This window comes from Sorex araneus, chromosome 8 (assembly GCF_027595985.1).
Source record: "Sorex araneus isolate mSorAra2 chromosome 8, mSorAra2.pri, whole genome shotgun sequence".
Taxonomy (NCBI): Eukaryota; Metazoa; Chordata; class Mammalia; order Eulipotyphla; family Soricidae; genus Sorex; species Sorex araneus.
Window position 1 is genome coordinate 1944524 of NC_073309.1, and position 25431 is coordinate 1969954.

General features: G+C 65.5%; 1 protein-coding gene across 1 annotated transcript in view; it reads right to left on the reverse strand.

Annotated features, from left to right (window-relative positions):
* CDH13 (cadherin 13) overlaps positions 1–25431 on the reverse strand; it is a 700004-nt gene that overhangs the window by 205651 nt on the left and 468922 nt on the right. The window contains exon 5 of the mRNA XM_055146163.1: positions 23280–23432. Coding sequence (XP_055002138.1) covers positions 23280–23432 — 153 coding nt within the window. The remainder of the gene's footprint in view (positions 1–23279; positions 23433–25431) is intronic.

Sequence of the window (25431 nt, forward strand, 5' to 3'; positions counted from 1 at the left end):
CGTGTCTGTCTACACAGCATGTCCCTGCCCCCTTTCAGGAAAAAAAAGCAGCTGTGGGTTTGGCCCTGTCACAGCACCAACCTCAGAGAACGAACAAAGGAAAGTGTCTCGCTCAGCAGAGCCATCAAGTGCGAACGGAGGAGGCTTCTGGAGACGGGAGGCTCAGTGGGGTGCGCTTCTCTGAGCGGTACGGGGGGGGGGGGGCGGGCAGGCTTCAAGGAGGAAAGAGCCTCTCGGAAAAGGCGGGAGAGTGACAGCCCCCAGCCAGCAGTGACAGCCAGAGGTGGGCGTGGTCATGGCCCGCAGCCCGGTGGGCACCAGCATGTCCGCGGAGCACGGGTGGCTTCCTGCCGGTGGGGCCAGCGCCTCAGCCAGGCTCTGGGGCTCAGAGAGGCTGCCTTCCGGGTCCCAGAGAGGGTTGGCCCTGGTGTCCCGCCGCTGCCCGCCCGCCCCCCATGCCCTGTCCTAACAGCGCTCTGTCCTCCCTGACTCAGCAGTGAGTCTGGGACCCCGGCGTGGTCTGTCTGCCGCAAGGACCCCAAGCGGCGGTGGGGGCTGGTCTCGAGAGCAAAGCCCAGCCCCCCTGCTGAGCCTCCTCTCTGAGGGCCGTTCCTGGGAGCAGCCCGGACCCATTCTCGCCTGAGTCTCTGTCTCTGCAGGTGGGGTTGGAGTAGTCCTGCAGTAGCGCCTGGACTGACGTGATCATCTGTGTCTTTTGATGCGTCCCAAAGGGAGGGCCGGGAGAGCCAAGAGGGCCACGCGGGAGGAAGAGCCGGGAGGGAGTGTGGGGACACTGGGGGCGTCCCTGAGTTTTCGTGCCTGGCTGGGAAGGGTGGCGAGGTGCCCAGCGGCACGGAGCTGAGGGCCGAGCAGAGAGGCTGCGTCTCAGCCCTGCCAGAACCAGGGGGTGGCGGTGACGGGGCCACAAAGGAGTTGCTGGGAGAGAGATTTGGCTTCAGGCCACCTGCCGTTGGCTCTCCTGGGTGGCTGCCGGGACAGACCCGACTCACCGGCCTGCCGTGGGGACGGGGCAGACCAGCAGGCGACCCACGGCCAAGCGGCTCTTCCGCAGGCCCCGGCCTCTCTCCCGCACTCCGGAAACCTGCTCCCCCCACCACCTCGCAACCGTGTTCTTTAAAGCAGACTCACGACTCACCTGCGGGTCAGGAAACGGACCTAGCGGGCACGGGTGGCACTTTAGAGAACAAAGGGAGAAGAACAGAAGCTCGGGAGAAGCGCCATCTACAGAAAGGCTTATTATGTTCAATCGCACTGCGTGTGAGTGTGTGTGAGTGTGTGTGTGTGTGTGTGTGTGTGTGTGTGTGTGTGAGGTTGTGGAGAAGCCTAGTTTCTACTGTGGGAGTGAATGGGTGCACATGCGTGTGTGGGGCAAAGGTCAAAGGTGGTGGGGGCCTGGCTGGAGCAATAATACAGTAGGTAGGACCCTTGCCTTGCATGTGGCTGACCCGGGTTAAATCCCTGGCATCCCATAAGGTCCCCTGAGCCTGTCAGGAGGGATTCTTTAGTGCAGAGCCAGGGGTAACCCCCGAACATCCTGGGGGTGGTCAAAACACCACTCCACCCCCCAAAAAAGTTCTGGAGGCCGGTTTTCGGTCTGGCCCCAAATTTATGAAACACTAAGTTTTACATTATAACCTGGGACCTCACCTTACATGTGTGCACACACTCATGTTCATCCACACAGCGCTGGATCTCCTGTGGATCCAATCACTGCCCTGGATCTCCTAAGAACCAATCACAGCCCTGGGTCTCCTAAGGCCCAATCACTGCCTGGGTCTCCTGTAGACCAATACAGCCCTGGGTCTCCTGTGGACCAATCACAGCCCTGGATCTCCTAAGGACCAATCACTGCCCTGGGTCTCCTGTGGGCCAATCAGAGCCCTGTGTTTCCTAAGAACCAATCAGAGCCCTGGATCTCCTAAGGACCAATCAGAGCCCTGGGTCTCCTGTGGGCCAATTAGAATCCTGGGTCTCCTGTGGGCCAATCAGAGCCCTGTGTTTTCTAAGAACCAATCAGAGCCCTGGTCTCCTAAGGACCAATCACAGCCCTGGTTCTCCTATGGACCAATCAGAGCCCTGGGTCTCCTGTGGGCCAATCAGAGCCCTGGGTCTCCTAAGGACCAATCACAGCCCTGGTTCTCCTACGGGCCAATCAGAGCCCTGGGTCTCCTGTGCGCCGATCAGAGCCCTGGGTCTCCTGTGCGCCGACCACAGGCCCTCTCTGGGCCCGGGCGGGAGGCTGGGGTCCCGCAGGAGCGGCTCCAGGCTGCCCTGCTCCTCTCGTCTTTCCTGAACGGCCTCCCGGGGCTCCTCTCCCGTGCTGGGGGTCGCTACACTGCAGAGGGGCTGGGACGCGGCGTCATCACGTACTGCAGCGGGTCGGGGAGCACTGGGACCACCCATCCATCCGGCCACCTAGCACCAGCGTCACTGCGACAGGGACTCGGGGGAAGGGGCGGGGAGAGACTGACAGGGACCCCCAGGCTCTCCCGGGTCCCTCCCTGCGAGCAGCAGCCCCGGGGGGGCCCCCTCCCGCCCTCGCCCGTCCCCGGGGAGCACTTTCCCAGCCTCATCCCAGGCGCGGCATGTCTTAAGCCTCCTCTTGGTCACGACCCCCAGCCCGGACCCCCCCCCCCCAGCTGCCCTTCCCGCCCCCAGTCCCGAGCAGCCCCGCCCCGCGCCCCGCGCCCCGCGTCCCCGTCCCGCGCGTGTCTGTGCGTGGTGCCTGGGCGGCCTTTGTCTCGCGCGTCCCTTTGTTCATGCATCAAGCTGCCGGCTCGGCCTCTTCAAAGGGGAAGGAGAAGGGGACCGTGACAATGAGCGCGAGGTCTGCTCGGGGGAGGTAGGGGGACCGGGCACGTGCGCGTCACTCCCGGTGTCGCCGGGTGCGCGGTGCCATTAACTTTTAATTAACTCAATTAGAGCGCAATGTGTGGCGGCACACTGAGCACACACAAACACCCTGTTGGTGTCGCGTTCAATTAGTGTCTTTGAGTGACAGCTTCTCTCCCTGCCTCCGCGATGGGTCACACTGGAGACGCCCCCACGGTCCCCAGGGCGCCCGAGGCCCCGGGAAGTCACACACAGGGCGGGACAGGGGGGGGTCCCCATGTCCTTCTCCGATGCTGCTCTGTCCATCGCGGGTGCTGCCTCTCAGTGCTGAGTCACACCCCCAGCCCGGCTGGGTAGGGACCTCCCAGTGGGGTTTCCATCAGGCACTTTAGGCTGGACCAGCTTTGTCCGCGGGAGCCTGGGCGGCGGAAGCGGCCCCCTTCCATCGGCCGTGTCCAGCGAGCACACCTCCAGCGGGGAGCCCCGGCTGGAAACACGGATGCGAGAAAGCGTTCTTCGTGGTCAGCCTTCAGCAGCTCTGCGCGGAGAGCTCGTGGGCAGCTCAGTCCAAACCTCTCATCTCACGGAACGGAACAGGCACCATTTGCTGTCTAGGTAAGAAGACAGTCCCCGAGCAGCCACACGTTTGTTCTGGCTCAGAAAGGCCCGGCTCGGTCCCTGCGTACGAGCGCACCGTCAGCCTGCACAAGGAGAACCCTCTCTGAGTCCCCCGGGGGCATCTCCCGGCAGATCCCGGGAGAGGGGCACCAGCCCCACTAAGATGGGGAGCATCTTAGACCACTGCCTAAGAAACGGGGCCGGCATCCGCAGGCGTCCCCGACAGAGACAGTGACGAGAGGCCCATGTCCTTGACCCTTGGCCCCGGGGAGCAGCTTCAGGACCTCGGGGCTCCATCTTCTCCCGTCCAGCTCCGACCCCCGCGACTCCTCCTGGCACTGCAGCTGTGCGGGCGCCTCGAGATCGGGCCCGTCCCTGCCCGAGCCTCGCCTGGCTGTGCCGCCCTTTCTTTCACTGGCCGGCTGACCCCTGGAGCGGGACGGCCGGGACATCCTTCCCTGTGGGGAGCCGGGTGGACCCTCCACTGCGTGTTCCGGGGGGTCACTGCCCGGCTGAGTTTGCCTGGCCCCTACATCCCCACAGAACCCACCCGCTCCCGGGGAGAGCAGAGGCTGAGCCCTGAGCCTTGCTCACGCCCCCGAGACAGCGGGGAGGGGAGTGCGGCCCACACATGTGGGGCAAGAGGAAGGGCCGGGGGAGGCTGTCAGGGGCTCGGGGGGACAGAGAAGAGCAGACAGAGGGCGGAGGGCAGCCAAGGTCAGAAGCCAGGCTCCTGGGGTGTCCTCTGAACCCGAGACACCGGCGGCCCTGGGTGGGTCACACTCGGGGTGGAGGTGCCCGAGGGTCCCGCTGCCCTGTGCGAATCCTCATGCTCCTTCGGCGGAAGCCACTGGGCCAGAGTGGTGGCCAGCAGGCAGGACGCTGCCGTGGACAGGGCCGAGTGGGGCCACCCCTGGCTCCACATATGGTCTCCTGAGCACCACCGGGTGGGGCCCAATCCCCCCCTCCAATCAAACTAATCACAGCCCCCCCAAACAAGCGGAGCCATCCCTCCTGCTGGGTGCCCTCAGCTGTCACCCACCGCCAGCACCTGTGGGGCGGGGCCACACTGAGCCCCGCCCACCACTTCCTGCCCCACTGCAGGGGGCTCCTCAGAACTCCCTAGGGCCACAGTGCCTCATTTTCTCTTGGATATTAAACACCCCCCAGGCTCTGCATCCCCCCCATGACTGGGCCACAAAGCCCAGATGTCAAGGAGCAGCCCCCCCCGGGGAAAATGAGGCAGAAGCCGCTGGGCCCCGCCTGGGGGGGAGCGGGACCGGCCGGGCGCCCGCAGGGTCTGTGGTGCTGGGGGCGTGGCCGGGTCAGCGCCAGCCCGCTGGACCCCGAGGACGTGACTGTCTTCCCCTGGGCAAGCGGCTCCCAACACGCAGCCCTGGCACAGACTGTGCCTCTCCCTGCAGGGGACCGGGGAGGGGGGCCGGGAGGGGGCGCCTGCCCACTGTCTCCAGATGCAGAAGCCCGGCCAAGGCCCCGTGGCTCCGGCCGGGCCCAGAGTGGCCTAATTAGTCTCAAGGCTGGAAGCCTCGATCCCCTCGAGAGCCGCTTTCCTCTGCAGTCACTCATCTCCCGAAACACTCCGGCGAGGGGCTTTGTGCGCCCCTGCTGCCCTCGGACCACCCGGGACGGGCACGGTGGCCACGCAGCTCTGACAAGCCCGAGGGACACTTTCATGGGCAGCACAAAGAGAAGACACAGAGGAGGAGCCCAGGGAAGGCGGCCCGCCGCTGCGGGCAGAAGGACTCAGCCCAGCACTGCTCCCCCCAGCCACATTCTGACGAGGCATTTGATTGATCCCATTAGGCCGCGCAGAGAACCGTTTCCTTTATAGTTACGGGCAGCCAACGAGGGAGACGGGGTGGGCACCGTTACAGGGGCCTCGAGCGGGAAGAGCTACACAGGATCAAAGCAAAATCCTGGAGAACCGAGTCCAGGTCGGGGTTCGGTGAGGGCCGAGACCCCCACCCCGTCCCCACCAGCCTCGGGGACCTGGCGCGTGACCGGAAGGGGGGTGTGCTCGTGACATCTGCACCGACTTTGAGCCCAGAGTGTGGCCGGGCAGAGGGAAGGACACCGTGTCCTGCCGTCCCTCCTGTCTCGGAAGACCAGGAGCCCCACGGCCCCGTCCCGGGGCCACAGTGCGAGGGAGCTGTGCCGGGCCCGAGCGCCAGGCTTTCTCGGGCACAGGGGCCTCGGGTGACAGTGCTCAGGCGTCTCCCACCGGGGGTCTGAGGTCACAGGAGGGGCAGTGACCCCGTCAGGCCCCGCCCCAGTCAGAGTCCAGCCTCGTCTCCTTCTGTGGCCGCCTCTCGGCTGCTGCCCCGACCACGGCGGGATCTGAGCGGGCACAGGGCAGGGGCCGTGCCGGGCTGCGGGTCCCTGGTCACTGCGTGGGTACCGAGCACCAGCCGGGGAGTGGAAGGTTTGGGGCAGGGCGGCTGCCCATGTGCCAGAGCCTGGGAGTGGCCGGGGGCCGCACCCCCCCCCCCCCCAAGGGCCACTCTGCCGCCTGGGCCCACGGGGGCCCAGCCGCGCTCTGCCGGGCTCTGCCCAGACGTGGCGGCCGCGTGGCTGTGACTCCCGCCCCTGACGCTCTCAGCCTTGTGAGTCCGTGCGGCTCGAGGCGGCCGAGCTGCTTCCGTGGCCCCCAGCCCTGTGACCCCGAGCCTGGCTCCCGGGGCCTGTACACAGCCACGGGGCCCCAGCAGGTAAATCCGGCCTGAGGACCGGGACACCCCAAAGCTCGGACGGAAGGCTCCAGAAACTACACTCCGAGATGCAGCGAAGTGGCCACTGCCACGAACAGACGGGGCCGGCGGGCAAAGGCCGGGGGGGAGCCCCGTCCTGAGCTCAGGCGTCTCCCGGCCCTGCGTCCCACGGGTGCTGGTGTCCATCCCCTGCCCAGCCCCCCCAGCCCCCCAGCCGGTAGGGACTCGTGCCCAGGCCTCGGAGCAGGTCCCGCTCACACACTCTCCACAAACCCCAGTTTCTAATGGGTTTAAGGCCCTCATCCGTGCTTAATAAAATTTTATTTTCCCATTTGCATTCATTAGAAAGTTATGGCCACGATTACATTCGCCATAATATCCTAATAAATACTTGCCTAAAGACGGAGCAAACACATCAAGAAAAATCCAGATTTTCTCTCCTAGCTTTCCTAGTGCTGCCTCCTAAAACCCCAGAGCCCCTGGGGTGCGGTGGCCCGAGTCTGGGCTGCCCCGAGGGGAGGGCGGGAGGGGGGCAGGGGAGACTGGCCGAGAGGGCCTTGTCCCACCCGAGGGCCAGCTGTGCTGGACGCACCGGGCGCCCACGGGCTTCCTGGCCACGGGGAGGGGGGCCCGCTCTGACAGACCCAGGAAGGCCTTCGCACGGCTTTGTTTCTGTCTGGGGGCCAACCCGGCGGTGCTCAGGGCCCTGTACTAAGAATCGGGGACTCTGTGTGGTGCCAAGTATCGAACCCGGGCAGGCCACGGGCAACGCCAGCCTTAACCCCTCTGCTCCATCCGGCCCCAGAGCTGGTGAGGGTTCTCAGTGTTTGGGGTGGAAGGGAAGGCACCTTTCACCTGTGGCCAGCCAGTGTCAGCTGGTGGCCGGCGGGCGATCCCCATGGTGCCCGGAGCACGGCCAGTCCCCTGTTGGCACCGACCCCCGGGGACTCAGGGGGCAACGGCTGGGTGAAGACCCCAGTTGCCCAGCTGGGCTGGGGCTCGGGATTCGGACTCCTCCTGGCTGGGCCCACTGGCACCAGGACAGAGGGTCTTGGCCCTCGCGCTGGGCCCACCACCCGCCCGCTCGGCCCTGGCCACACCTCCGCCTCGGAGCGTCTGTTTTCTAAGCCCCTTGGCGCCTGTGTCAGTGGGGGCGGCTCCCCTGAGGGTCCTGTCGGGGAGAGGGGACGCGGTCAGGCGGCCCTGCCACCAGCAGCTTCCACTCCGCTCATTACTTTGAGAAGCCCCTGGGTCCCCGCAGTCACGAGGAACTGTTGGGGACTGTTCAGGACCCTGAACAAAAGAGGGCCCCGAAACCTTTACCCTGGACAAACCGGAAAATTCCATTACCAGCTTTGCATGACCTGAGGCACAGGTGCCCTTGTGACAAAGGAAATAGCCAAACTCAAGAAGTAAAAGTAGCCCAGGGCAGGTAACCACGAGACCCCCAAAAGCCCGTAAAGTAGAATGCCTTCCTCTACACTAAAAGCCTTGTGCATTCCTCCTGACAGATGCTCCTGCCAGATAAACCCTTGTCTTCCCCTCCCCACTATTTCTCAACCGAGTCTTGGAGAATATTGTAAGTCCACCAAATAACACCCCGAACTTTTCCTTATTTGGTCTGAGAAGACATTTCCCTGATGATTGACAACTCATGTACCAACCCCCTGCTAAGAAAAGTATAAAACCAGCGTGGCAGTTAATAAAGACGCTCTTGATCGGCATGTTTCGTCTTGAGCCCCTGTTTACTATCCTCACCAGTTTTATTTTCAGATCGGGACCGCTCTTAGAATCCACCCAATTAGGAGCGCTTTCCACTGTTGTCTCTCTGCGGGCCAGAGAGATTTCCGGGGAAACGCGCAAGGAACCACGCCAGGCACGCTCCCGTCCGGCTCACCCCAGATCACGGCCCTCAGAAGCGTAACAACGTCACAAGTGGGGGCTCGACAATGTCCCGACACACAAAGGCTCCACCAGCCCCTTGCACCGGCATTTTACCCTCAAGGTCAGTGGTGGAGACGGGATCTTGTGGGGCTGGGGTGAAGGCTGGCCCGAGGGGTGAAGCACGGGGGGAAAGTCCTTGTGACGAGGCCACCGCAAGCGTGCTTCCAGTCACTTCTCGAAACTCCAGCTAATTCCCTGCTTCCAGATGAGGCACAGATTCCTGTAATTCAAGTCTGTCCCGGGAGCCTCAGTGAGACCCAGACCCCGTCTGCAGAACCCGTCACTGCTGGGCCCGGACCCCGTCTGCAGAACCCCGTCACTGCTGGCCCGGACCCCGTCTGCAAGACCCGTCACTGCTGGGCCCAGACCCCGTCTGCAGAACCCGTCACTGCTGGGCCCGGACCCCGTCTGCAGAACCCCATCACAGCTGTCTCCGGAGGCACAGAAGGCAGCTCCCTGCCGTGCAGAGCGTTCTGGAGACTGGCCTCGAGCACAGCGGGCTGGAGACCTCCGTCCCGCCCAGCCTGCCACCCCTGGACGGACTCCCTGACCAGGCGCCTCCCCCTTCCTTCCCCAGGCCCCCTGCTGTTGCTCACCCTCACGGGGCCCTGCGCAGCCGTTCCTGCCCCCGGAAGCTCTCTGCAGGCCTGGCTGCGGGCTGGTACCACACAGCCCTGCTCTCGGACCCCACACCCTGCACACCTGCGGCCACACACACCCCCCGACCCGCAGCTCCTCCTGCTGCTCCCGGGAGCAGGGGGCACCCCACCCACTGACGGTCAGGAGGGCCACGGCCCTGCCTCCTTCCCTGTCTCCGGACTCTCACACGACGGCGCCCGCGGCGTTCTCTGAATATGTATCAGAGCGGGGGATGGGGGTAAACCAAGAAGGGGCTGATGTCTCGGCTACACGCAGCGAGGCCGGTGGTCTGGAGACCCCGAGAGGCCGGGTAACACGGGTTCCCTGGCTGCTCCCGCAGGGAGCGTAAGGTTTGTCGAGCCACTCTCTCAACAGTGCAACTGAGGCACACCCAGCTCCACCAGCCACTAGTGACCCTAAACTGCTTCTCTCTCTCCTTTATGCCACGCGCAGGGTTTGTTTACGTCCTTTTTGTACAGACACAGGAAGACAGTTGACGCTATGCTATGTAACAGGGGAGTTAATCGACTCCAAAATATTTACTCCTGGGCATCCCTACCGACTTGGCTCGAGCCTCAGCTGCCCTTAGTTCCCAGCACCCCAAGAGCAGGGGCCCGCTGAGGGGCTCATGGACCCCGGGCAAGCTGTGAGCTACCCTGGCATCGAAATGGGCCAGGCCAAGCGCCATGAGACTTAACTATGAGTGAAGAGCACGGTCATGGGCAAGCTGTGTCGTGACCCAAAGTAACTGCATGAGGACCCTGCTGGGGTGAGGAAAGACCAACCTGGCCCGAGGACTGTGGTCCGGAACATACAGTGAGATGTCCCAGGAAGAGCCAACCTCTCTGGCCCCCGGCCCTGCCAGGAGCGATCCCTGGGCACAGCGCCAGAGGGGCCCTGAGCACTGCTGGGTGTGGCAAAGGGAGAAATAAAACTTAAAAAAGAAAAGAAAGAAAACCCAACCCAGAGGAAGGTCAGCGCTCATGTGTCCCGCCTGCCTCTCTCACTGCCAGCCGGGGCCAAGGCCGGGCCCAGCGTCACCCCCGTAGCGGGGACATGCGTTCTTTGACCTTTCTAGGGTCTTGCCTGGGCCCTCTAGCAAAGAAGCCTCTTCTCCAGGGTCAGAGCTAGTGCTGTCTTAGGGCGTCGCCGGCCAGGCCTCGTAGAAGGAGAGTGAATCAAAGCGTCAGCAGAGTGGCGTCCCGCCTGCCCTCCCCCACACGGGGAGTCCCACCCTCACGAAACCGTTTCCTGAAGGACTCCTGGCACCAACCCCACGTTTCCAGAGAACGCGGCATCCTTCAGCCCCCGCAGGTTCAGAGTGACCATCCGGGGGTGGCCGTCACTCAGAGACAAACCTTTCACGGGGACGGACACCACCCGCCAGGGCTCGGTGACAAATCTGGGAGCCCCTGGGCTGCCCGCGTCCCCGGGACCGAGTTCCGGCGTCTGCTGTGGGTGTGTCTGATCTGCCTCCGAGTCCCACAGGCGCCCCCGTGCCAGGACGTCAGGGGGTCCCTCCGGGTGCCACTGTCACGACCCGGTGAACGGAGAGGGCATCCCGTGAGCTGAGGGCGCTCCCGGCGACAGACTCTGTGTCCGGGCGGGCAGCGGCGTGTCGTGGCGGCCCGTTCCCGGGGGCACCCGCTGTGGCTGGTCCCCACATGCACGGAGGGCAGACGGGAGGAGGGCGTCTTGGGGGGCCGGCACATGGCTGGGTTAGACGGCCCGGGGACGGCGGACGGTCCCGCTACAGGCATCCCGGCCCGAGACCCACCAAGGAGGCCACGGTGCCCAGGCCTCGGGCGAGGACGGGGGTCCTGGGAGCAGCCCTGAGCCGCGGCCTCTCCCCAAGCACCCCTCCCCCTAGGACGGAGCGCACACGGCCGCTAAGGTACCTGCTTGCCACGCATTTGGTTGACCCGGGTTCGATTCCCGGGGAGCGATCCCCGAGGGCAGTCAGGAGTGAGCCCTGACAGGGTGGGCGTGGCCCCAAACCAGACCCCCAAACTGCCCACAGGCTCCCCCAGGGGCTGCAGCACAGCCTCATTCCCGAGGGAGGGAGATGGGCGAGGGGGAAGGGCTCAGGCGAGGCCGGGGTTCTGGACGGTCAGTCTGGGACAGCAGGGGGAGAGCAGGCGCTCCCCTGGGAGGGCCCTCGGCTCAGCGGGCAGCATGCGGGCTTCGCGTTGGGGCAGAAGGGGGAGCTCCCCACAGGCCGGCGGGAGGCGCTGGTGGGCTCAGCCGGGGGCAGGGGGGGGAGAGGACGGGCCCTGGGGAGGGCCCTGCTGAGACTCAAAGACAAGCTCGGGCTTGCCCAGGGGAAGTTCTGAGACAGGAAAGGAAAGACACAGACGCCAGGGAAGGCGGGAAGGCAGGCAGGAAGGAAGGAAGATGGAAGGAAGGAAAGAAGGAAGGAAGGAAAGAAGAAAGGATGGCAGGAAGGAAGGTAGAAGGCAAGAAGGAAGGAAGGAGGAAGGAAGGAAGGAAGGAAAGAAGGAAGGCAGGAAGGAAGGAGGAAGGAAGAAGGAAAGAAGGAAGAAGTAAAGAAGAAAGGAAGGAAGCAGGAAGGCAGGAAGGAAGGAAGGGAGAAAGGAAGACAGGAAGGAAGGAAGGAAGCAGGAAGGAAGGAAGGAAGGAAGTAGGAAGGCAGGAAGGAAGGGAGAAAGGAAGGAAGGAGGAAGGAAGGAAGGAAAGAAGGAAAGCAGGTAGGAGGAAGGAAGAAGGAAAGAAGGAAGAAGGAAAGAGGAGGAAAGGAAGGAAGCAGGCAGGCAGGAAGCAGGAAGGAGCTGCCCACAGGACTGTCCCTCCAAGCTCCTGTGCTCATTCCCGGGACCCGACCCCGAGCCCCGCCTTGCTGGGCCAGGTCACGCTGCGTGGACCCACCTCCGGGGGAGTCTGATGGGCTGTGCCCCCCTCGGGCCTGAGCGGCCGCCCAGCAGGGCCCTTGCCCCACCCCAGCCCCGTGTGGGCCCCTGAGGCCCGCCAGGAGCCCCTGGGCGCAGGGCCGGAGTCGCCCCGGCCCCAGACACAGGCCTGGGCGGAGACTCTCCCCGCCCGCTCCCCTTGGCCCTCCCAGCCCGCTCCCCCTCCCCCGAGGCCCGTCCGGGCGAGAAGACGAGGACGGGCCTGGCCCACGCTCGGTCACGGCGCTTCTCCCCGGCGTCAGGAGGTGAGGGAGTCCTGTCGGCTCTGCCGAGGAAGGACCCAGAGCGTGGCTGGGCGGGGGCTGCGCGGGACCCCCCCTACCCCCCTGGCCACAGCACTGGGCGCCGAGCACCCACGGCGGTGGCACCCGCGCTCGGGGCCCGCATGGGCAGTGCGGCCAGTGCAGGGGCTGGGCTCCCCTCGGGCACTGCCCCCCACTGGGCGCGGGAGCGCGGGGACCAGGCGCCCCCGGGGACGTGAACCCGGGCACTCGCTAAACGGCCCCTGCCGTGACGCCCTCCCTGAAGCTTGCCCCAGGAGCTGAGCGAGGGAGGCGGCCGAGACCCCCTAGCCGTGAGTACCCCGCCCCACCCCTGTCCAGGGGCCCCCGGGAGTGAGCTGCAGACACACTCTCAAGCTGCGTCTCCTGTCCTAACAGGCCCGTGATCTCGTCCCTGAATCACTCCGAACCTCCTCGGCACACACCGAGGAACGGTCCAAACACTCAGACGCCCATTTTAGCCCCACCCGCCATTAGGTCCTGGCTGGTTTGTGCTAATCCATATCCGGGATGCTAAAGTCCCCTCAATGCCCCTTCACCACTGCATGTGCAAAGGCACGGGGGCAGCGAGCACAGGACAGGGAGGAGTCCCACACGGACGCCAGCGGATTGTTAAGCAAGAAAGTCACCAGGTCTCATGCGGACCCCTGGGGCAACGGTGCTGGGGAGGAGAGCCTGGGGCAAATCTCACCCGCTGGAGGCAAATGTCCCCTGTTCAGGTGAGTCCCCAGGAAAGACCAAACTGAGAGTGGGGTGGGGGGGTGCTAGGATGGAAGCAGGAAAAGGCTTTCCTCAAGCGAATCATGGGGAGGGGGCTCCAGGCCACCAGTCAGGCAAAAGGCTGGCTTCGGGGTGAGCACAGAGAAATGAGCACAGCCACGGGGAGGGAAGACGGTGCAGGGCAGTGTGGGTGGAGCCAGCGACTCCCGCAGGAAACTGGGACCGTGGCAGGGACGGGGTGAGGGGGCGCAGATGAAGGAGCGGGAGGGGCCGGACCCCCACCCCGCCCCCAGCAGCAGCAGCAGAGAACGGCGTATGCCCGGGGGCCACGCAGGAGCCCCGGGGCAGAGCCCGCAGCCCCCAGGGACCCCGGGGACCAGGAGCGTCTCGCTCGCGAGTGGCCCCGCGGTCTGGAGGCTGGACCCACGCCAGGGCAGAGACTTGACTAAATAAAAGCCTTTTCCCAAATCTTGATTGCAACAATAAATAAGAACTAATTTGGGTTCAGGCAAAACACTTCCTGGTGCTACAAGAAGCAGGAATTAAATTAGGTTTTAATCTGCTCAAAATACATTTAATGACACTGGAGAGCTCACGCCGCAGCGCTGGCTAATGTCCCCTGCACGGGGAGAGCGAGTCGGATCTGCGCCGCCGAGGAAAGCTAATTATTTATTTAACAGATGACCCCTGATCACGGGCCGGCAGAGGCCACGGCGAGAGGTCCCGCGTCCCGGCCCTCCGGCTTCGCCCCGGGAGGCCGCGCTCTCGGCACTCGCCTCAGAGCCCTGGGCCGCCGAGACGTGACTCCAGCTCCCGGCTGGGTCTGCCAGCGCCGGGCCAGGTGTCAAGTGAGACATAAATCACAGAGCTCCGGGGGCACCGTAATGCAGCCCCCGCTGCCGACGCGTCTCGTCTCTGTCAGTCCTCCGGGAAGCTTCGCTGGGGGCCCGGGGGTGGCCCCGGCCAGCCAGAGGCCGGAGGGAGAGAACCCAGCCAGGTTCCGGCCCAACGAGCCTTTCAGACTTGATTCTGGATCTCTCGGTCCCTCCCGTCCCCGTCCCTCCCCATCTTTCCTTCCCTCCCTCCCTCCCTCCCTCCCTCCCTCTCTCCCTCCCTCCCTCCCTCCCTCCCTCCATCCCCCCATCCCGTCCACCCTCCCCCCGCCTGCCCGCCATGCCACACCTTTGACTCCCGGGGCTGGCCAGGAGTGGCCACTCTGGAGACGGGTGTGGGGCGAGGGGCCTTTACCTACACAGCGCTGGGCACACGCGGCAAAGCCCCCCAAAGCACGCGGTGTGCCCCTCCAGACCCCACAAATCTACAGCAGACGCTACCGGGAGGGACGGAGCTGACCAGGAAATGCAGACAGGAAACGCAGGCCGTGGAAGAGCCACAGAGCAGAGCGCAGCGCACACGCGTGTGCGTGGGCCCGAGGCCCGCGGGCGTGTCCCCTTCTCCTTCAGAGGGACTCGGGGGCACACGCAGGGCCCCCTGGCAGCCCTTTCGACACAGCGCAGAGAGCTCCGGAGATCATGGAGAGGAACGTGCTTCAAGTGGCAATGCCTCCCCGCCCCACGGTGCCATCCGGGTGGGGCCACACTGCCCCACAGCGCCAGCCAAACTGGTGCCACCCCGCCCCACGGTGCCATCCGAGTGGTGCCACACTGCCCCACAGCGCCAGCCTCGCCGGTTGGTAAGGAGTCCCGTCCAGTCTAACTCCACCTGAGCAGAGGGGACAGGTGGTGCCCGGATGGACGGTCTCCGGGAGGGGCCGGGGAGGGCAGCTGTGCCTGAGCCAGTGTGACGCCGTCACCAAACAAGCCCGCCCAGTGTGGGGGGCGCAGAGACGCTCACGGCCAGGAGCAGCCCTCCTGCCGGTGGCCACACACAGTGGCTTTGGGGTGGGCCCCCTCCTGCCCGGCGTGCGGGTGGCAGAGCTGACTGCCCCTCCCCGTGCCTGTCCTCTCAGGGTGACCCGGGCTCTGGCAGGGTGTGGCAGTCACTCGCTTTCGTCTTCATTAGAAACAAATTCCCGAGGTTCCGAAACTCCCTGGCGCCTCCTTGCCGGCGAAGGCGTGCGTCCGCGTGGACGGCCGCGCGGGCACCCAGCTGCCCACGCCTGGACGGCTCCCGGCACACGCATGTGGGCGCCCTGGGACCCGCTTCCTGGGGCTCCCCAGGCCCAGGCCCTGGTGCCCGTGGCCGCCCCTGTCCCCCCGGCTGTTTCCCCACGCGGGCACGGGGCTTCCTCCGGGCTCTGCGCTCAGAGTCGCTCTGGGTGGGGCCCCGGGGCCATGCGCAGGCCCTGCCCCGTCTTCCCTCTGCACCTTCCCTGCCCGATGCACGCCAGCGCCTGGCACGGAGATGGGCCGCCCCCTGCACCCCACAGGGACAGGAGTGGGGGAGGCGGGGGCCTGGAGGTGACGGACCACGTGACGCTGGCGTGTCTCCGGAATCGTCTCCCCAGGCCGGCTGACCCCGGGCACCGCACCCTGCCTGCGCCTCTCCGTCTCGCTAATCACGCCTCTTCTCAGCAGCGGTTTCCAGAGTGTGGTTCTGAGAATGTGAGTGGCTCTTGCAGGGCAGAAAGGCCCGGAAGCAGGCGGACTTCCCGTCTCCCAGGGCTGGCCTGGGACGGCTCCGCAGTCAGTGCGTGCTGGGAATCGTCAAGAGGCCATCATAGCTCCCAGGAGGAAACCAGAAATCCTCTTTGTGTGCATGTGTGTGTGGGACACGTGTGTGCATGTGCGCGGACACATGTGTGCATGCATGTGGACATGTGTGCTTAGGTGCAGGCACATGTGTGCATGTATGTGGACATATGTGTGCACGTGTACATGTGTGGACACATGTATGCAGACATGTGTGTAGACATGTGTGAGCATGTGAGGACACATGTGTGCATGTGTATGGATACACTGTGTGTACACGTGTACATGCATGTGGATGTGTGTGCATGTGTGTGGACACGTGTGCATGCATGTGATGTGTGTGTTGTGTATGAACTGAAGGGCGCCTCTCAGTGTTTGAAACAGCGGCTGGGATGGCACTGAGGCCCTTTTCAGGTCCACAGAGTCAAGTGCAAAACGAGGTCCGTGTGGAATCACACGTTCCACGTTCCATCCCCAGAGCAAAGCTTTCTGCAGCAGTTATTCGTGGCTAGTCCTCGCGGCCGTCCAGGGAGAGGCGCACAAGGCTCAGGGCGTCCACGTGGCCCCCACCCGCCAGACTCCCCCCTTCAGCTCCCACACAAGCCTGAGGAGGGCCAAGGCCGTCCTGGGAAGGACGAGAGGCCCCGGGAAGGCGCCGCGGAGAGCCCGGGTCTGCACTCGCGCCAGGCCTAATCTGCCTAACAGTGCCCGTGTAGCCGGAAACTGTGTTTCTGAATAACATCTACATAATTTTCAATAAAAATAAACTTGCAGTAAATTATCTAGATCTTAGGCACCCAAGACGAATGGCCTTTGCTGGAATTTGTTTCCCCTCCGGAGCAAGGAAATCGAATTTGTCTTCTGCAGGGGTGGGGGCGGGCATCTCTAACAACACGCAGGATAAAAAATGAGCAGCTGTGTTCTGGCGCCGCCGCCCTGCTGCTCCGCAGACACGAGGACGGGCAGCGGCGTGAAGGCCCGTGCGAGGACGCCTCGAGGCTGGAGGCCGAGCTCAGCGCCCCTGGCCGCTCTGGGCGTGGGGACAGTCCCGGCCCTGGGTCTTGCACTGGCGCCCTGGGACTCGGGCCCCGCACAGCCCTCTGTGGTGACACTTGTGGCTCTGTCTGCGGCTGTGCTGGGGGGACTCGGTCACCGTCAGAGACCCCACCGTGGGTGCCAGAGCCCTGGGCCGGGCAGGCAGCAGAGCCCCGCTGTGGTCAGTGACAGCCCAGAAGGCACGGCCGGCGCTGGGGGACCCACCATCTTCCCAGCACGAAGGCCAGCCTTGCCGACGGGGCCCATCACACACACCTTGGCACCTGCCAAGAAAATACGGCCGCGACCTTCGGGCACTGACCCTGCTCGGGAGGAAGCTGCCTCCAGCAAAGCCTCTCGGCCGTTGGTGTGCGGGGGGGCTCCTGACCGCGGGGGGGCTCCGGGAACCTGGGGCTGGAGCAGAGGCCTGAGCATTCTCCCCCGGCCCCAAGACTGAGCCGGGCGGAGGCAGGTGCACCCCTCACCTGGGCTCCGAGGTTGGCTTCCGGGGGCTATGGGGGGGCCGGCGTTGGCTTTACCTCCTCTCTCCCCCCAGGGCCGGGAGGGAGGGGCTGCCACAAACACGGCCTGGCATTATTGCATTTTGGAATTAATTTCTGTTTCAGGGCACTCTGAATGCTTTTGTGACTGGTTCAGATACATCTTATCTCCCTGCAATGCAAATTGAAGTCGCTCCTTGGCTGAAACCCTGGCAGGTTCCTGGGGATAAACCCAGCCTCCCCCCTCCCCGGGCAGCCCGGCATCTGGCTCCCTTCCCGCCGGGATGAGCAGACCCTCCCCCGGAGCCCCCAGGCAGGGACGGCAACCCCGGCTGGCCCCCAGGGTCTCGGTCCCCTGGTCCCCAGCCTGTCGGTCTGATGTCAGGGGCTGGCTGGCTCCCCTGTCCCCTGGGCACTTAGTCTCCTGCCTCCCACCTGCCCCCAGGCATCACCGGGCCACACAGCTGCACCTGTCCCCAGCTCCACCTCGGAGGGCTTGGGGCTGGGGTGTCACTGACGCCCCCTCATGCTCCGGCCTAAGTGACTGCTCAGCCCCCACCCCTCACTTTAGTCCTGTTCAGCTGCTCACAAAGCATGACTTCAGTCTTGTTCTGAGGGAGGGAGGGACAGAGGAAGGGGGGAAGGAGAGAGGGAGGGAGGGAAGGAGGGAGAGAGGAAGAGTTAGAAGGAGGGAGGGAAAGAAGGAAGGACAGAAGGGAGGGAAAGAAGGAAGGACAGAAGGAAGGAAAGAAGGAAGGAGGGAAGAAGGAAAGGAGGGAGGGAAGAAGGAAGGAAGGAAGGAAGGAAGGAGAGAAGGATGGAAGGAGGGAAAAAGGAAGGAAGAAAGGAAAGAGGAAAGGAGGAAAGAAGGAAGGAAGGAAAGAAGGAAGGAGGGAAGAAGGAAGGAAGGGAGGAAGGAAGGAAGGAAGGAAGGAAGGAAGGAAGGAAGGAAGGAAGGAGGGAAGAAGGAAGGAAGGCGGCAGGAGGGAGGGAGGGAAGGATGGAGGGGCGGGGGCGAGGGGGCACGGGACAGAGGAGGGAGGCAGCTGGGGTCATTTCTCTCACGTGTGTTCCATGGCCATGTCTGGTCCAGCTGTGGGCAGGGGTGCGGCTGTGGGGCCCGGCGGGGAGGGTCTGGGTGCGGGGTTCCCGTCTGCCGGGGCCCCAGCCGGGCTCTCCTGCCTGGGTTCCGGAAACCTGTGCTGTGGCTCTGAGCGAGGAGGCCGCTTTGCTCAGGGGACCGAGTTATCAGCGGCTATCCCGGCCCCACCGCACTGCGTGCCTCAGTTTCACCAGCTGTGCCCTGCAGATAAGGCCCAGCTGTGAAATGAGGCACTTGGCATGCACAAGGGCGCCCAGGAGGGCCCAGGGAGCCGCTGCTGGCAGGGGGCCCTCGCGTAAGGCCACACCTCCCCCCCCTCGAGGGGCCCGGCCTTCAATGCGGACCCTTTCACTAACTTATTTTCTTTGCGGGGGCAGAGGCACACGCACAGTTTTCAGGGCTGACTCCCGGCTCTGTGCTCAGGGCTCACTCTTGATTCTGTGCTCAGAGCTGACTCCTGGCTCTGTGCTCAGGGCTCACTCTTGATTCTGTGCTCAGGGCTGACTCCCGGCTCTGTGCTCAGGGCTGACTCCTGGTGGGGCTCAGGGGACCATCTGGGGTGCTGGGGGTTGGACCAGCGCCCTCCCTGCCGTCCCAGGTCTCCCACTTGGATTCTGAAGTGCCGTGTGCAGACAGCAGGAAGCAGTTGGTGTCCGAGTAGAGCAGCTGAGGGGCCCCCCCCCTCCCTGACGGTGACAGCCCCCCCAGCTCCCCCTGCTGTGCAGACGGGTGGGGTCAAGAAGGGGGGTTGCAGGCGTGTGGAGAGTCCTGCGCCCGCCCGGCCACTGCGCTTCGGCCGTTTCTCCCTCGTCCGGGGCATCAGACGCTCCAGAAACCCCCACACGATCCAGCACAGCCAAGACCGAGAAGCCAGCACGTGTCGTGGGGTCGGGGCTGTGCGGAGGAGGTGGGTGGGCGGCCCGGGGCCGCGCTCCACACCCCAGCCCCTTCCCCTTTCATCTCCCCCTCAAGCCGGGCGCTGGAAAGCTCCGTGACGGGCCCTCAGCCCTGCCCGGGCTGGCGGGCGCAGCAGAGAGCCGGGGTCCATCAGCGAGACAACAAAGGGGGCCCAGGCCTGCTGATTGGCTCCTGGGCCTTTCAGAGGGCACCCGGCAGGGCATGAGGCCCCGGCAGGCAGGGGCAGGGCCCGGCCATCGGACCCAGCCGAGCAGAGCTGTGCTGCTAGAAGGTTCCCCGAGACGGGGCTGGCAGGGGAGGGGGCGTGCCCTGGACACTGCCCACTGAGGGCAACATCTCATCGCCCCCCGGGTGCTGGGCTCAGCCGGGCCTGAGGCAGACGCACCCCAGGACTGAGCCTGAGACAGACGCACCCCAGGACTGAGCTGAGACAGACGCACCCCAGGACTGAGCTGAGACACCCCAGGACTGAGCTGAGACAGACGCACCCCAGGACTGAGCCTGAGACACCCCAGGACTGAGCCCGAGACAGACGCACCCCAGGACTGAGCCTGAGACACCCCAGGACTGAGCTGAGACAGACGCACCCCAGGACTGAGCCTGAGACACCCCAGGACTGAGCTGAGACAGACGCACCCCAAGACCAGAGCCTGCCCCGGACCGGTCCCCTTCCTGCCTCGCCTTTACTCTGAAGCTGGGGAAGCAGGCGCCGAGCACCGGGGACTCCCCGAGTCACACGAGTGCGGAGATGCAGTTCCCCCTTTCCCAGAAACATCGCCTTTTGCTGCGGTTCATCAGGCAGCACTGGCTGGACCCTAACACGAACGGGCCCACCCCGGAGCCTGGCCTGGTGCCCCCCCCCCAGTGCCTCGTCCTAAGCACGGCTGTGGCAGCAGGGGGCTGCCCCGTGGGGGTCTCAGGGGCCAGGGAGCAGCTTCTGCCGCCAGGGAGAGACCCCAAGGGGACTGGGGAGAGGGGAGGGTCCGCAAGGCCCCTGCAGGCCCGGCAGCACCTGTCCTGTAGGAGGGCGTTTGCCTGCGGGCACCTGGGCTGTGCCAGAGGGCGTCTCCCTGCGGGCACCTGGGCTGTGCCAGAGGGCGTCTCCCTGCGGGCACCCTGCGAGCTCTGTGGGGCAGGGAGGGGGTGGCCGGTGGTGGTGGGGCCGGGCACGGGGCAGCAGGCTCCCTCGGGCCCTGCCCTGCACCAGCCCCTTCTCTGCCCGGCCAGAGGGTCCAGCTGAGAAGGGGCCTGGGAGGGGCCCTGGGAGGGGGGGGGTGTCCGTCCCCTGGGCGGGGGGCCGGGCTCCGAGGCCCCAGGCCCACACCGCACAGTTCCGTCATGGAGGGGGTTCGAGCGTCACCCAGACGTACGGACGCAGGGCGCCAACCCAGAGACGCCGGCATGGGTGACCTGCGCCCCCTCCCCTCGGGGGCTCAGCCGGGGGCTTCTGCCTGAGCTCGATCAGGGGCTGGCGCTGAGAGCAGCCACCTGGCTCAGAGGGACCCAGGGGAGGGCCGGGAGGCCCCGGCCGTCAGACATCGCCCAGGAACCCGGCCCGGCGGAACACGCGTGTCAGGACGTGGGCCGGCGCCAGGAGTCGCGCTCCTTGGCCGAGGCCGGTTCCCGCCTGGGACCGAGCCGGGCGTGAAGGTCTCCGGGGAGAGTCTGCGGCTGTTTAGGTGCCAGCAGGAGCCTTGGCACGCGGTCGGCGCTGAATGTACGTTCCCCCTGACACCGACGGCCACTGGTCTCGCAAGCCCCCCGCGCTCAGCAAACACACCCGTGCCCGGCTGCCTCCGGAACCCCCAGCCGCCCCCACTTGGCCGTGCCCGTCAGCCCGTTCTCCCTTCCTCACGGGGGCACTCGCTTTCCCCACCACGTGACAGCAGGTCGCAAGCAAGGCCTCTCGCCCGTGACCCCCGGTGCCGCGACCCCACTGCAGCCCCGAGACCGCCCGGGACCAACTCCCGGCCCCCTGCGGCCCGCCCGTGTTGACACATCTGCACAAAAGCAGATTACACTCGCAGTGTGAGGGAATCATTACCACCTGCTAATATTTTTATAGAATTTCATAAACTTGGTCATTCATGAATCATTTGCAGTACTTTATTCCAATGAAGAGTTCACAAATCACTCAAATGCTGGCAAAATGCATAATAATGAGCCATATTTCAGGAGGCTTTGCATTAATCTGTCAGCTTCCCGTGCCACGAGGGCCCGAGGACTCTGCCAGGAGCCTCTTAGGGTCAGGAGCCCGGGAAGCTCCGGGGGGCCGGGCCGGCTGGCGGCGGGTCAGAGACCAAGATGGTGTTTAAGAAGAAGCAGAGTGCTGGAGCAATAGCACAGCGGGGAGGGCGTTTGCCTTGCACTCGGCCGACCCGGGTTCGAATCCTGGCATCCGATAGGGTCCCCTGAGCATGGCCAGGGGTAATTCCTGAGTGAAGAGCCAGGAGTGACCCCTGAGCATCGCTGGGTATGACCCAAAAAGAAAAAATATATATAAAAAAAAGAAGAAGCAGAACCTGGGCAGGCCACGCCCCTCTCGGCCCCCATCGTGAGCCCTGCGGGTCGGGGGTCAGCGCCGAGAGCCCCTGACCTGGGCACTGCGGGAGGCGCAAACTCGGGTCGAAAACTGCAGGGTGGGGGCGGGAGGAGCAGGCAGGAGCTGGGCGCAGACGGGCCCGTGGTGCGGACGCCCCGTCCTGTCCGAGACGGGCGCGGGGAGAGCAGGTGTGGACACGTTCCCGCTAGGCCTCGCCCTGCTGCTCCCCGTGGGGTCGGACAGGCGGGGACCAGCCCCTGGAGTGACCAGCGCTGCAGCCACGGCAACGGGGGCGTTCCCGGGCACGTGGGGGGGGGGGGACTCGGGTCGCTGTGGGGGGCCCCCAGGGCCTCAGGTACCACCAGCCATGACACGTCCCAGTCTCGCGCCCGGTGCTCTGAGGCAGCCTGGCGGAGGGGCGGGCGCGGCAGGAACGGGGGCGTCTCGGTGCTCTGACCCCGGCGGCCACCAGCGCTGGGGTCGCCCCCGTGCCCTGGCTCTCAGCGCCTGCCTCTGAGAGGGCGGCCACAGTGGGCGGGCCGGTCAGCCTCCCTCCCTCCCTGGGCACGCCGGCCGGGCAGCCCGTGTGTCAGGACAGCGCCCGGCCGAGCCCGCAGGCCCCCCTCCCCTGTGTCCCCCCGCCCCACCTTCTGCGAGGGGAGGGAGGGGCGGGCGGTGTGGTGGGCAGGGCTTCCCGGAATCTGGGCTTGGGCTGCGCTAACACAGTCCTTACTTTCCTTTTTCCTTTTCTGGGCCACACCCGGCGATGCTCAGGGGGACCCCCGGCTCTGCACTCGGGAATCACTCCTGGCGGTGCTCGGGGGACCATCTGGGATGCTGGGGATCGAACCCGGGTCAGCGACGATAAGGCAGATGCCCTCCCCGCTGTGCTATCGCTCCAGCCCCACTAACACGTCTGGTTTGGGGTCACACAGGGCTGACTCCTGACTCTGTGCTCAGGGCTCACTCCTGGCGGGCTCAGGGGACCCCATGGGGTGCTGGGATCGAAGCCAGGCTGGCCGCGTGCAAGGCAAACGCCCTCCCCGCATCCTACGGCTCCCGCCCCAGAGGCGTTGTTCTGACCGGCGAAAACCAGAGCGGCCCGGCCCCGGCCAGAGGTCGGGCCCCAGTGAGGCGCCCTCCTGGCCGGCATCGGTGCCAGAAACGGGGAGGGGTGGGCAGGCACCGTTGGGGTTGAGAGATGACTCTGCCAGGGCTGAGCTCTGGGCCCCGGGGGCCTCAGCACAGGCCCCTCGACCACGTTCCACGGCTCTGGGCTTGGCCTGAGAGCTGCACGCCCCCTCCCCCCCTTGTTTCTCTCGACGGGAACGCAGGCCCTCGAGCGGGAAGACCAGGAGAACCGTCCCGGCAGCCCCCCGCTGTCCCCCACCCGTCCCCACAGGGCCTCGCAACACAGCACGCAGCCCACGGCCGCCCCGAGCGCCCACTGCAGCCAGCGCTGAAGGCCCGGTGACGGGCCGGAGGGAACGCCCAGCACTCGCCCCTCTGTGCTGCCCTGCTGGCGGCGGGTCCCGGGGTCCCCGCGCCCGAGCACCCACAGTGCCCTGCTCTCCCCCGGGCCGCGGGCCCTCTGCCCACTCTGCTGGGCGCCGGCCACTCCGCGGCTCTGGCCTCCCCTGGCCTCCCCGACACTGCCCTCACGCCCAGGGGCTTCTGGGGCCCGGCCGTGCCGCAGATGAGGGGCCTGGACAGGGTCAGAGCTTCTCGGCCCCCCTCGCAGGTGCAGTCAGGTGCCGGCCACGGCGCTGGCGCAGCCCCGGGGCGGCGGCAGAGGGACCCCCGCGCTGGCCGGCACTCACCTGGTACGTGGCGATGGCCTCTCTGTCCAGGCTCCGCGTCACGGACACGCTGCCCGTGTTCTCGTTGATCCGGAAGACGCCTTTAGGCTCTTGGTCCACTCCCCTCCCAGACAGCCGGAACTTGGAGCCCTCGGGCCGGTCACTGTCCACCACCTGCGCGGGAAAGAGGGACGTAGTTAATCGCCGGCCGGGCTCCTGGGCAGCTGGTCAGCACCGGGCCGCTCCCTCGGGGGGGGGGGGTGCTGGGTGGGTGAGGGCCGGCAGGGCGGGCAACAGCGCCCACGTCACACCTGCCCCCGCCCACCCGCAGCTCCCAGCCCCGGAGAGCACTGGGGTCCCGGGGCAGAGCTGACCTTCCCCGGGGAAGAGCCGTGAGGCGGCTCCGGGAGGCCCAAGACTGGACACTGGCGTGGCTTCTAGTGGCCAGACTAGAGCCTGGGGCCTCCAGGCCTCTGGGCACTGGCCCGCACTCACGGCGGCTCTCAGCCGCCCTGGCCCCGCAGGCCTCGCAGAGGGGCGTGGGGGAGGGGGAGCCCTGGAACGGCAGAGCCGGGCAGAGCAAGGCCCGAGCAGCCCACGCTTTGCCCCGGCAGCCTCAGCCCCGGCATTTGTTTGTTTGTTTGTTTGTTTTGCTGCAAGTATTTCCACCGCCTGATTGGCCCACAGACAGTTCTGCTCTGAAGAAGGGGCAAAGGAGGAAATCTAATTCCGCCTGCTCGGGGATGTCTGTCCGGGGCAGAGAGGCCCTGAGCCCAATCATTACGGCGGGAACACGCTTGCGGCCCGTGTGTACCAGACACTGCGGCCGGGGCAGCGCGACCCCTTCCCTTACGCCGTGATCCGGTTACAGAGTTTACTTAAAAATAACGCCCTGCGTGTCGCCAGTCTGGCCTCACTCTGGAGAGCACGTTCCGGAGGCAGAGACACAGCCTGGACAGGCAGCAGGCGGGGGAGAGAGAGCCCAGAAGGTTCCAGAAACAGCCCTTTGCAGGGGTGAGGACAGGGGCGGTGATTCCAGCCAAACTGTTTTCTGACGTTTCCCCCCGCCCCTCCTCGTGGCACTGAACGGGGTCCAGGAGAAGCGCTCCTTGCCCAAACTGGGGCTGGTTTGTCTGAGTCTCCACGGAGATTCCACGTCACTCATCCTGCGGGCACTGCACCGTGTCCCTCACACCTGCAGGTGTCGATTCCGTTACACCAACACTCAAGGTCACAGACACGGGGACGCTAGGAGCACACAGGGAAGAGCTGGTCTGGCGGGTTGCAGTGAATTTACAAACGAGCAGGCACCTACTGAAACACAGCCAGCTGGGCGTCCAAGGATCAGGGCTGGGAAACCTGCCCTGCCCGGTGGTGGTGGTGGGGGGGGGGAGGAGGGGAGGGCATGCCGCCCCTCCCACCCCTGCACCGCCAAGCCTGCAATTCCCAGGGACGCCACCAGGTGGCAGTGGCGCCTAAGGCAGCCTGGCCCTGGGGCCGGTTCCCGGGTGCCCAGCTGAGGGGGCCCGCGACAGAGTTCCGTATGGCAAAGCAGGTTTCTGTCTGATTTAGAATATTCTTTATTAAAACACACCGAGAGTTTTGATTAAACACCAATTACTTCTGTTTGCATTTTTAGCAAGTTGAGCAGAGCGGATCTAAAGCCAGACTATAGACGGCCTCGCTGACGGGGGGAGCCTGACTCAGTGCTCTGGAGCCAGGGGCTCGGCACACGGCCCCCGCCGCCCCCGCCGGCCCCTGCCTGGCCCTCGGCCCCGGGGCTGGCCCCGCAGGAGCCTGGGGTCCAAGGCGGCTGGACACGGTTCCAATATCCCCCCGATTCTCGCTCAGCTGAGGACGGTCCCTCCACCCGTCTCTTGGGGGCTCAGAACGTCCTCGGCACAGCCAGGGACTCGGGGGCCGTGTGTAGCCGGCGGCGGGGTGCCACAGTCCATCACAGAGCGATGCCCCTCGCCGCGGGCGAAGGCCCGGCTCGGCTCCGTGTAAGGGGGATGTCTTGGGGTTGGACCCCCGGGCCCTCCCGCCCAGACACGCAGCCACACCCTCTGGCGTGAGGGGAGTCCGGCTGCTCTTCCCTCACCCCTGGACAGCCACTCCCGCCCCCTCCTGCCCACCTGGGGCCCGTGGCTCTTGCTCCTGTCCCCAAACACTC